We start from the raw sequence: 12,901 nt of genomic DNA, 5'->3' as shown, positions 1-12,901 counted from the left end.
ACAGATGTCTGTTTCCATCAACCCTACTTACCTGAGTTCAGAGCCATCAAAGCTGAGAGAGTCTTTCCTGCATTTGTTAAAGTTACTAAGCCTATGTGAATTCCCGAATGGAAATTGCCAAAGAAAATACGATTTGACAACACTCCTTCTGTGCGAGGGGTTATGTTGACATTGTTGCATCTTTTTGGAGGCAACATATGGAAGCAATGAGAATGTGCTGTCTGGTATTTGAAATGTTTGTAGGATCACGTCAATACACTGTAATGCAAATCATAGACACCAGAATTGTTCTGCATAGACATAGAGGGAAATAATAAAATTCTGACTGCCAGCAACCACCACTAGGGGAGCTCAGGAGCCTATCCTGGCAACCTACTGGAGGAAAGTAGCTACTGAGGGAGCACCTGGCTGGATATTGTAGGAAACTACCTACTGGGCAGGACCTGGGCACTTACTGGAGGAAACTAGCTACTAGGTGGAACCTGGCTATCTACTGGAGGACACTAGCTACTAAGGGTAACCTGGCTATCTACTGGAGGAAACTAGCTACTAAGGGTAACCTGGATATCTACTGGAGGACACTAGCTACTAGGGGGAACCTGGCTATCTACTGGAGGACACTAGCTACTAAGAGTAACCTGTATATCTACTGGAGGACACTAGCTACTAGGGGGAACCTGGATATCTACTGGAGGACACTAGCTACTAAGGGTAACCTGGCTATCTACTGGAGGACACTAGCTACTAAGAGTAACCTGTATATCTACTGGAGGACACTAGCTACTAGGGGGAACCTGGATATCTACTGGAGGACACTAGCTACTAAGGGTAACCTGGCTATCTACTGGAGGACACTAGCTACTAGGGGGAACCTGGCTATCTACTGGAGGAAACTAGCTGATTGGGGGGCACCTGATTACAGTACATACAGGAGGAAACTAGCCACTGGTGGAGCACCTGGATACCTACTGAAGAAAACTAAATATCAGCCTATCTACTGGTGGGGCATCTGGCTATCTACTGGGGAAAACCTGGATACCTACTGAAGGAAATGAACTACTGTTGGGCACCTGGCTATATACTGGGGTACCCGTCCACATTCTGGAGAAATATAGTTAGTGGGGGGAGCACCTGACCACCTACAGTACTGTTGGCACCCTGCTACTAACTGAAGGGTTGGAAGGGACCTGGTCAGATAGGACATGATAGTTGTGAGAGACTCTGATCAAAGAAGATGTCACCTGTGAGTCACTGGATGTAACTGCACTGTAGTCATTAATAAAGTGTGTCTTGTACATTATGTGGCAGTACTATATAGGCGTTGTGTAGTAGTATTTGCATGATGTTATATCAGCAATAATGTTACATTTGGTTATATCAGCAATAATGTTATATGCATTTTTTTTTTTTTGGGGGGGGGGGGGGGGTAGGCAAGTGCCTTGGGGCTTGAATCCCTTATCCTTTAAGACTCTAGCAATGCCTCTTGCTTGATGTGACCTTGACATTGTCTATGTAGTTAAAGGGGTTATCTTAATTCTGTTATCCCTACAGTACTTTTCGAGGAATCCCTGTTACTTCCCCAGTAAATGGAACCATTGTGTCCGCATGAGAAGAGTGCATATTACTAAAAACCACCTAATTTATTCTACATTTAAATAATTTATACACAGAATTGCTATTCAGAACACAAGATGTCATCTTATCAAGTAATAATTCTTAAGTAATCAGCCCTTAAATCTTTAAGTAATTCTCCTGCCTGTAAATAGAATCACTTATCATAATTACTCTCTTCTATTACATTGTAATCCCCAAAAAATGAAATGCAGGTCCCACCTGTAGAGAGGGAGCGACACATAACTCAAGTGATTAAGTGTCGTGCATGTCATTACAATACGGTTTTATGAAGTCTGTGATCCCTGCATATAATACAGATCTCTATTACAATGTGCTGCAATTAGACTGTAGCTGTACAGTACATTACAGTAGACTCTCAGCTAATAGTATTCATAATATGCCCATGTAGGAGATGCAAAGACTCACTCGTGCTTAAAGGGGTAGATCACAAAAAAAATTCTTTCAAATCAACTGGTGCCAGAAAGTGCCAGAGATTTGTAATTTACTTCTATTAAAATTCTAATGTTTTCCAGTACTTATCAGCTGCTGTATGTCCTGCAGGAAGTTGTATTCCTTCCAGTCTAGAGAGCAGGAGCAGTTTTCTATGGGGATTTGCTACTGCTCTGGACAGTTTCTGACATGGACAGAGGTGGCAACAGAGAGCACTGTGCCAGACTGGAAAGAATACATCACTTCCTGCAGGACATACAGTAGCTGATAAAGACTGGAAGATGAGATTTTTTTTAATAGAAGTAAATTACAAATCTCTGCCACTTTCTGGCACCAGTTAATTTGAAAGAATTTTTTTTGGGGGGGAACAATCCCTTTAAAGAAAAAGTGTCCTGTGTTATAATATTGCATAGGTACGCTGCCCAGTTCTACCTCTTTCAGTCAGGCTATGTTTACACAGAGTATTTTATCATGCAGATTATGATGTATTACCCTTGTTTTATGCTTGAATAACCTCGGAACTATGGCATGGACTGTCTGCATTGATTGGGACTAAACTGTCAATATAATTTTTTAATATTTTACATAATTTTATAAGATTTTAATCAATTTTCCAATATGCTTTATTATTGTCATTTGTCTTTTTCCGTGTGTCCTGCTGCAATCCTGAGATATATCTGGGAGGAGTGTGCAGTAGCCGGTGTCTTTTCCTGGTTGTCAATCAAATCAGACTTTTTTTGCTTCATTAGGCTTGGTTCACACAATGTCTTTTTTTGGTCGTTTTGACGGCCGTATTTTTGGACGCCTCTCATTTTGAGGCCAAATAACGTCCGTTATTTTGCAATGACATCCCTGGTTTTAAAATGAAGTCCGTTAATTGGCCTAAAAAAGACGGCCGCTGAATGACCAGAGAAAGACGTTGTGTGAACCTAGCCTTATAGTGACTGACATGAATCCGGCACACTCCCTGGCTGTATCTGGGGATCGCAGTGGGTCTTAGCAGTGAGACCTGCTGTGATCAATATATTGTAACATGTCTGATGACATGTGAAAAGTTATTAAAAATGATGGTAAATCACACGTTATTTGGTTGCAGTATTACTATTGGTTCCTGAGAAGCTTGTTCAGATGTGATAACCAATATGGCGACCCTAATATGCAGCCAATTGTGATAAGTTATAACTTTGTGATATGTCAATGAAATATTTCCATTGATGGGACTCCCATCCACACTGAGAATGACACGGTCTTACTCAATAGTAACCTCCTGTGAGGGCGCAGTGTATCATGAGTAACTTTATGTTTTTTATGTTTTATTTTAGACAACCTATTCAAACCAAAGGAAAGAACAATTCCAGAAAAGGAGATGCTACAAAGATCCAAAAGGTATAATACATCCTGAAATATCATCCAACAATCACAGAAATGCTGCATGCCCACTGGACAACATCTGTTTGCAGCATCTCTTTTCCTTCTATTAAGGGGCAACACCGGATAGAGGGTGGGACACTGTGATCAGGAATACTGTATATAGCTTTCTATGATCTGATTCAGTTGTTTCATACTTACTGTATGTATGCGAGTCCTGTTTATTTATAGAGAGAGCCTGTGAGTCTGTCTTCCTCCACCACATATAGAGAAAGCCTGAGTCCTGCTCCTCCCCACACATAGAGAAAGCCTGTGAGTCCTGCTCCCCCCCCACACACACAAACACATAGAAAAAGCCTGTGAGTCCTGCTCCCTCCACACATAGAGAAAGCCTGTGAGTCCTGCTCCCCCCCACACACACACATAGAAAAAGCCTGTGAGTCCTGCTTCTCCTGTTCAATCAAGCATGTGAGTCCAGCTCAGCCTTTCCACACACATGTATGACTGTGACTATGACTGTGTATATGTCCTTGTTCAGAACTCACAGGCTTTCTCTATGTGTGGAGGGAAGCAGGACTCACTGTCTTTCTCTGTGTGGAAGGAGCAGGACTCACAGGCTTTCTCTATGTGTGGAAGGAGCAGGACTCACAGGGTTTTCTCTATCTGTGGGCAGGAAGAGTTAGACTCAGGGGCAGAATAACTTTACTATGGGACCCAGGCTGCTCACCAAGCTTGGGCCTCGCCGACCCACTGTAACTATGGTCTTTTTCTTAATGCAGCTTGTAAAGGACCTGAGGTGACATCATTGTCACATAAGGTCCTTCAATATATTCTCTAATGTTACTGCATTGTCTCCTGGCTGCAGTTTTACCCTGATTTGTGCAAAATTGTGGTAAAAAGCAGCATTTTTTTATGCAAATCATGGCTGAGCATAAGTCTGTTTGAGAGGCCATGGGCCCCTCAGGAGTTCAGGACCCCGGGCTACCTCCCGAAAACGGACCTATTATAATCTGCTACTGGTGAGACTCACAGTCTGTCTCTATATATGGTGGGAGGAGCAGGACTCACAGGCTTTCTCTATGTGTGGAGGGAAGCAGGACTCACAGGCTTTCTCTATGTGTGGAGGGAAGCAGGACTCACAGGCTTTCTCTATGTGTGGGAGGAGCAGGACTCGCAGGCTTTCTCTGTGTGGGAGGAGCAGGACTCACAGGCTTTCTCTATCTGTGGGCAGAAAAAGTGAGACTCACAGGCTTTCACTATATGGGAGAAGAAAAGCAAGACTTTCTCTATGGGGTGGACGAGTGGGGTTCACATGCTTTCTCTATGTCCTGCAGTTAACCAACCTTTTATAAGAAAACAGAAGCTACTCAGTGCTCAGTCACTTTCTCTCCCTCTATCATTGTTGACTGAAATTATAAGCTTGAAGTCTGCAGCAATTTTAACTCAGTTCCCATGATAACACTTTTGTCCTTCAGTCATTGGGATAGTGTGTAAGGCAAATTAAAATGACCATTGCATACTTATTATTTAGTTTCCAAATCTATAGATTGAGCATTGGGCAATTCTCTGGCTAGGTATTACATAAATGTTCATTGATGGTGTAATGCTTCATCTGGCCTGTGGGGGTGCTGCAAGGAAATTGAGCACCTACTGTCAAGTTCTTGACTACGAATGACCACTAAATGACCCAGTAACATGGTAGTCTGTGGACAGTGGAACCTTCTAAAAAAGAGCTGGTGGAAAACCCCTTCAAGACACTGACTGCCATTGACTTAAAAATTACCCAGATACCAATGTACCCTAACCAGACGTTCAAATTCTTAGCAAATATGAATTTACACCTCCAAAGCCTGTAGGCACAAATTTTTAGCATGCCATTTCTCTAAGGCCCCCCCCCCCCCAGCCATAAGCCCCCATTGCCTATTGGTAAATTTCCTCTCAATCTGGAGCCATTCCTTGTGATGGTAGTACTTAGTTGGGAATCTGCCATGTTGAATGTTTAATTGTTACATGTAATTGTTCCTTACATCTGCAGGAATTGAAACTTTCCAATTCCAAACCGATAGAGATAAAATATGTCTCTTTCTTCCTCCGCTTCAGTAAGAGATTGAGAGGGGTTATGGTGACCCGGGAGAAGAATGGGTTGATTTCCTTTTTATATATTGCAGGAAGAGCCGCAATTTTTCAAATGAACAGACACATTTTACCTGAAGTGACTTCTCCGTTGTGTTATAGCCATGTCAAGCTAATAAGTCTGGGATAGGCTTGGGGGATCTCTCTGCAGATCATTTGTCTTCTCACTGATATTTTTATGACCAGCCGAACATGGTTGTTTAAATCTTGTGCTAACCAGAGCGTACAGAGATGTTAAGAAGCTTCCTGTCTGCCATTCCACTGCTCTGTATCACATCCTATCAAATCTATTGATAAAAATGATTCCTGACAACGGCTTGGATGGCAAATCATTCAACCTTAGGGGACAATTCGGTTGTTATGGTTAGTTGGCAGAGCCATGGGCATAGCTATATGGGGTGAAGAGGTAGTAGTCCTATCCCAACCCTGGTGCCTGAAGAAGCCTATAGGTGCCTCTACTACATATGAAATCAGCAGTTGTGTTGAGCGAGCACTTATATGCTCGAGTGTTCGTTACTGGAGTCAAGCATTTTTCATTACTGGAGTGCTCGACTCGTGTAAAGGTCCTATTCCACGGGCCGATGGGGGCCCGATCAATAATGTAAACGAGCTCCGATCTGCTAGATCGGCACTCGTTTACTGGGCCTATAACAGCCCTTGTGTAAACACAATACTTTACCTAAACATGTTGCAGGGCTTCTCCTGCGCTCCTTCTTCCTCCCGTTACCTTTTGCAGCAGCAGCTTCGGTGCGGCCTGTCTGAGCTGACAGACCGCTCAGCCAATCACTGGCCGCAGCTGTCCTTGCCAGTGATTGGCTGAGCGGTCTGTCAGCTAAGACAGGCCGCACTGAAGCCGCTGCTGCGCGGGACCGGGAGGAAGAAGGAGCGCAGGAGAAGCCCTGCAACATGTTTAGGTAAAGTTTGGTGCTTGTTAAATCGTCGGTCACCCGGTGCCCGATGATTTTAGGTTTGAACCTAAATAAAGACAATTATCGTGCCACTGGATGATCGTTGTCTCTATGCCACGGAGCGATAATCGTCCGAATCGGGCCAATTCGGCCAATTATTGCTCCGTGGAATAGGACCCCAACAGACCCCATTAAAATCTATGGGAGGTTCAAGCATTTACCCAGGTGCCCTCCTCCTCGGCAGAGCGAATGGGGTCTGGTTAAATAATTCTTTGTATTCTAATCTTTGTATATTTTGCCCCTTAAAAGAACGAAATATACAAAAATGGGAATAAATAGTAGGTCTATGCAAGACACGTTAGATCTTCGGCTGTATGCCAATATACCATTGGGGTACTAATGTGTCTTGCAGAAACCTATTACATTTTTAGTTCAAATTTTTGTATATTTCATTTAAAGTGTGCATGTCGTTTGTGACTAATCGGAAGAACGAGCCGGGAGAAGACCACACTGCAGCACGGTCCACTCCCACTCTGTGTTAGAGTCGGCTCTCTGCTTGTTCTCCCGATCTGTATGGGTCTGAACACTCAGACCCAGACCGATCAAAACTTTTGACATGTCTCCATGACATGTTTGCTTTTTATGTCTCTATGACATACAGGCCTGTATTTAGAGTTCATGCTGCCCTAGGCACTTTGCATGCTGAGGTGCCCCCCCCTCGGCACTGGCAGGTTACATGCATGGTATATACCCTGGCATGAGGGTAGCGCTCTGCTTGATGCCCGCCTTCTCATCAAACAGACGTGATGGAGGAAGAAAGGAGGCTGGAGACGTCTTAGTTTGGGGAGGCTGGGGGGCAGGGGGAGAAGCTGGGGCTCAGGGGGAGAGGCTGGGGGGCAGGGGGAGAAGCTGGGGCTCAGGGGGAGAGGCTGAGAGGCAGGGGGAGAAGCTGGGGCTTAGGAGGAGAGGCTGAGGGACAGGGGGGCAGGGGGAGAGGCTGGGAGACAGGGGGAGAAGTAAGGGGGCAGCTGAGGTTGCAGGGGGAGAGGCTGGGGGTTGTACTGATCGCCGGGGTCCGGGGCGGGCATGGGGGTTGTACTGATCGGCGAGCTGGGGGGGGGAGGTTGTACTGATCGCCGGGGTCCGGGGCGGGCATGGGGGGTTGTGCTGATCGCCGGGGCCGGGGGGGGGGGGGGGTTGTACTTATCGCAGGGGTTCGGGGCTGGCGTGAGCTTCCGACACAGACAACCTGACAGAGGCCGGAAGCTCACAGCTGCAGCCCCGCGGTTCCGGACTTCTTCCCTGCTCGGTGACGTCATTGCCGAGCAGGAGAGAAGTTCAAGCATCGCGGGGCTGCAGATATGAGCTTCCGGCCTCTGTCAGGTTGTCTGTGCTGGAAGCTCACGCCGGCCCCGGACCCCTGCGATCAGTACAACCCCTGGCCCCGGCGATTTAGTACAACCCCCTATGCCCCCCCCGGCCTTGGCCCCCGGCAATCACTACAACCCCTTGGCTCCGGCGATCAGTACAACCCCCCCCCCATGCGACCCCCCCCCCCCCCCCGGCGTGGACTTGGCACCCGTGGGACAGTGCCTATGGCGGCGGAGGGTGTTAAAAAAAAAAAGTGTTACCTGCGGGTGCCTAGTGGCAAATACGGCCCTGATGACATATCAAAAGTTTTTACAAACAGGTACATCAACATCAAACAACTGACAGCCGAAACGATCTTTGGCCACCTTTACACGAGCACTACGAGGATGAGCATCCCAATGATTGAGCACCTCATGCTTATCTAGCACTATGCTAGATCGCCCAACCTGTAATAGGTAGGTTGAGTACATATTACAGATTTGGCAGTAGGCCCCAAATTTTAATGTCCAATAGTAAAAAAGCATTAATAAAAAGTTTGAAGTAGAAAAAAACCACACTCTCCTTTCCCCATCTAACAAAATACAATAAAACCTCTTTGAGAAGACCACCCAAAATGACATAGAATAGGGGGAGACACACTGATCACTGTGGATCCGACTAACGGAACACCCACCAATCCTGAGAACAGGGATGTAACTGCCCCACAATGAATGGAGCGCCTTTGTGACCACCATGGCCATTGCTCCACTCACTCTCTAAGGGGCTACTAAATTCTGGATAGGGGATAGCAAGCTCAGACGGGAATACCCCTTTAAATCTTTAGTTTCTAGGAAATCTCATGCAGTGGTTTGGGGAAAATTACACAAGATTAATAGGTTTAGTTTACACCATTATTGAACCCACATTGAACTTTAGCAGTACCAGTGCACCACATACCTTACATCCCAAGGTGAGACAATTTTTTTAGTTTATTGGATGGGATAATAGGTTTCAGCTGTGCTAACACTAATACAAAAGTACCAAGTTGCCATTAGGACCTTGAAATAGTATCTGCTGAAAATCTGGCTTTGCAATCATATGTTAATAATATAATATTAACCATTTCTTTCCTGCTGTTATGGTCATGTACAATGTTACTTAAAGGGGTTGTGTGAAATTAGAAATAGCTTTTTCCACTAGAAACAGCACAAGTCTATGGGTTGTATCTGGAATCGCAGATCAATCGCATTAAAAGGGTTTTCACACTACCACGCCATCAAATATGAGATCTGGATCCAGGTCCATTCTGATTGGTGATCAGTTGTTCAGTTGTTCATTTTGCCTACAGTGGCCTCTATAGGGGAAATGTAGTATTATCAAAAAACGACCGTTGTTTTGTCCAAAAAAGACGTTGTGTGAACTCCTGGTCATGATGCTGGGAGCTCCAAGATGTGGTCCACAGAAAACCATCCAGGCATGGATTGCGGATATGTGAATGCCCCCTTTTACATGGTCCTTTTACATGGCCCGACATGGGGCTGTGCAAGGATGCAAACAAGTGCCGATCAGCGAGATCAGCGCTCATTTGCAGTGCCTTTACATGGCACACTTAATTGAGAGGCCAGGCCGCATGAACAATCCCTGCATATATCTCTGCTGTCAGTTTCCAGACCACACAAGCTGTGCATATATACCTTCTGCGCTGCTGTGTGATCTGGCATCCTGCTCTCTGGCTCTCCTATCATGCCGATGAATCTTCAGGCTGCTCCGCTTCCCCTGATTGTCCATCATTGTGGAGGAGGCATGAAAATACAGCAGTGGTTGGATAGGAGAGCCGGAGAGCGGGATTCTGGGCCTATGTATGTATGGTATATGCATATCTGTGCTGTCAGTTTCCTTTTTCTTTTATATAAACTTAAAAGGAGGCTCAAAAGGTGCGATCAGCCGAGGATCGGGCGATTTCCGCTCCTCGGCTGATCGCTGCCACTTTTACACTGTTGATTATCGGCCAAAGGAGCATTTCTAGCAACACTACTGGCTGATAATTGGTAAGATAATAGGTAAGTGATGTAAGAAACATGTACTGTAGGATCAAGATGGAGTTGTACTGCTTACTGTAGCTCAGCTCCTTTTTGACATCAGTGGAAGCTGAGCTGCAGTAACCCTGCACGGCCTTTACACAATGTATAGAGCTGTCAGTGTAAAAGCTCCGCCCCCTGATCTGCTGATCAGCCCCACCAGTAAGACGTTGATGGTCTATCCTGAGGATTGGAGACTGAGCTGTAATACCAAGTACAATGTATGGACAAGAGTGGCGCTGTCTAAGAAGCAAAGCACTTTTTTCCAATATCATACAACTTTCTTAAAGGGAATGTGTCATCAGAAAACAACCTATTCTTTAAATATTATTCTTATGTTTATTATCTTTTAAGAATATGTTTTAGGAATATTTGGTGTTTATTTTCTAATTTTCAACTTTTTTTTTAATCTTTTATCTTAACTTATATTTATCTTTTATCTTGTAAAATAATTCTAAAATGTTTTCATTCTCACCACTGGGGTTAAAACTAAGCTGAGAGAGAGGAAACAATAGCAGCTCTCTGTGGAATGACCTCTTCAAAGCTTACAGAGCGCACTCAGTAATGTTTCACATTCATCTCAAGGGGACAGAGTCTGTTTATTGTTGTCTATGTCCATGAGTCTTGCTGTAAAGCATGCATTTAAATGCTGTTAAAAAGAGCTCAGGAAAGATGGCCGCCTCCATTACAATGTAAAAAATAAAAAAATGACAGTAAAATAAAACAGAAACAGATTAGAATAAAAGAACAAACCTTTAGTATATGACTGTGATCAGTAAAAGGAAATCCAAGTGATACATTCCCTTTAAGTGCAATGAATTATTAAAAATATTGCCATACATGGGTGGTGCTTTAGTGATTCCAAACTTTTTCACTATAACATATATATCTATCTATCTATCTATCTATCAAAAGTAATATGTTCTGTTCTTAACAGTAAACATAAGGAAATCCGCACCCTCAGTCTCAACCAATATATGAGGCCATACCTACAAAACATGTGGCTTTTATCATATCTGGTATGTTAATAGCCTGTCTATCTGACCTAAGTTTGCAGTGAATAATTCATGACTTTACCTAAAGCCTATGGCAGCTCTACCCGAGCTTCCATATCATAACATTACGTCACTGTAACATGTTTCAGGATATATAACAGTCTGCCGGAGGTAAAGAGGAAGAAAGAGGAGGAAGAGAAGAGGCTGATAACACAGAGCAATAGAGTCCGAGCCCAACTATTCAAAAAGGTAAAACCACGTCCCACTAATGACCACATGATGAGTAGAACTTGGGGTTTTAAGACGTAACAATTTATTTTATTTTGTTCCAGAAAATCCTGGATCAGATCCTCCAAAGAAGCTCCGACTGAATGATATGTTGCTGAATGTCTGTGTAACACTGGCATATCATTATTATTATTACATCATATTGTATATTGCTTTTCCCCCCAACAAACTGCCCAACCTACATCTATAGGCGATGTATTTAGCATTGCAGCTCACTCCTAACTGCAATACCAGACATGTCCACAGACAATAGTGGCGCTGTTGCTAGTATAAAACAAGGCCTTTTTTTAGCCTTATACAGTAGATCCCCTTTAACTCACCTTCTTTGTCTGCAGTTAACAGAGCTATGTCATATCTTCCATTTGGGCCTTTACTTGGCATCTTAGAAACCCCTTTATGTTATTGAATGTGACAGTGACATACATATAAGAATCCATCTCCCGGTCTATGATACTCATCATAGTGTATACAAATAACAATGAACTTAGAAGAAAATAATTCCCAGGATCCTTGATGACAAATGAATTTCCTCTCAGGCTGTAGATAGCTTAAATGTGTCATAGATACATATCAAAAGCTTTCATTGGTCTGAATTTCTTGGGTCTTTTATCTTCCCATTCTGGTTTCTATAAGTGCATAATTCCTTAATCTACGTTGTGGGATATCAAAGCTATGCACTCTGAACCAATCAGATGTACTAGACTGCAGCTCCCTCTCCCCTCTCACAGCATTCACTCTCAGACTAATAGATGAAGAGAGAGTGCTGCCCTTTTCCCCTCTCGCAATATGCACTCCTACACTAAAAGAGGAAGAAACACTTCAGCCCTCCCTCCCCTCTTACAGCATGCACTCTAACACTAATAGAGGAAGAAACACTGCAGCATGTTCTCTTACACTATTGAGGGAAGGGTACTGCACCTCTCCCTCCCCTCTCACAGAATGCACACTCACGTTAAAGGGGCACTCCAGCAAAAAACTTTTTCCCAGTAATTGAAACACTTTGCAAAGTTATATAACTCTATAGCCTCCTCAACCCCCCATCAGGAAGTGAAGTAAACTCGTTCTTAACTAATGACTATTGACCACAGGCTTTTCTGTGGCAGCCATTTTGTGACAATGACATCATCAAGAGGGAGGCGGGTCTAAGCCCTGTTAAGCCAGCCTCCCTTTGTCAGATGACACAGGTTGCTTAGCTCTGATTGGCTGAACACGATGTTAGCCATCTAACAGTTTTACAGCGTCAGTTAGACATCACAGGAGACAAAGTGCATCATGGGAAAGCCCAAGCCAGGAAGTGAAAAAAACATGAAGCCACCAACTGGAGGTTCAGGGACCTGCAAACAGCGAAAAATTCAAACAGAGACGGATTCAGGAGGGATGGTAAATGTAAAAACTATGTTTATGATTGATTTTGTTTCTTTATTTTATCAGCGCGGGAGTACCCCTTTTAATAGAGGAAAAGATAATTCAGCTCCCCCTCCTCTTTCACAGCATTCACTCCCACACTAATAGAGGAAGAAACACTGCAGCCCCCCCTCCTCTTTTACAGCATGTACTCTGACACTAATAGAGAAAGAGATACTGCAGCCCCATCTCCCCTATTGCAGCATGCACTTACATTAATAGAGGAAAAGATAATGCAGCTTTCCTTCCCCTCTAACAGCACACTCTTTCACATTAATAGATGAAGAGACACTGGAGCTCCCTCTCCCCTCTC

General features: G+C 44.1%; 1 protein-coding gene across 1 annotated transcript in view; it reads left to right on the top strand.

Moving 5' to 3' along the window:
- The window catches only part of C8H10orf90 (chromosome 8 C10orf90 homolog), a 179,239-nt gene extending 167,212 nt beyond the window's left edge, over positions 1 to 12,027 (top strand). The window contains exons 10-12 of the mRNA XM_069981801.1: positions 3,387 to 3,450; positions 11,046 to 11,145; positions 11,229 to 12,027. Of these exons, the coding sequence (XP_069837902.1) occupies positions 3,387 to 3,450; positions 11,046 to 11,145; positions 11,229 to 11,267 (203 nt within the window). The 3' untranslated portion in view covers positions 11,268 to 12,027. The remainder of the gene's footprint in view (positions 1 to 3,386; positions 3,451 to 11,045; positions 11,146 to 11,228) is intronic.
- The last annotated feature ends 874 nt before the right edge of the window (positions 12,028 to 12,901 follow it).

Source organism: Dendropsophus ebraccatus, chromosome 8 (genome assembly GCF_027789765.1).
Source record: "Dendropsophus ebraccatus isolate aDenEbr1 chromosome 8, aDenEbr1.pat, whole genome shotgun sequence".
NCBI classification, from domain to species: domain Eukaryota; kingdom Metazoa; phylum Chordata; class Amphibia; order Anura; family Hylidae; genus Dendropsophus; species Dendropsophus ebraccatus.
The sequence above is the reverse complement of the archived record's forward strand: the minus strand, read 5'-3'. Positions and strand labels throughout refer to the sequence as shown.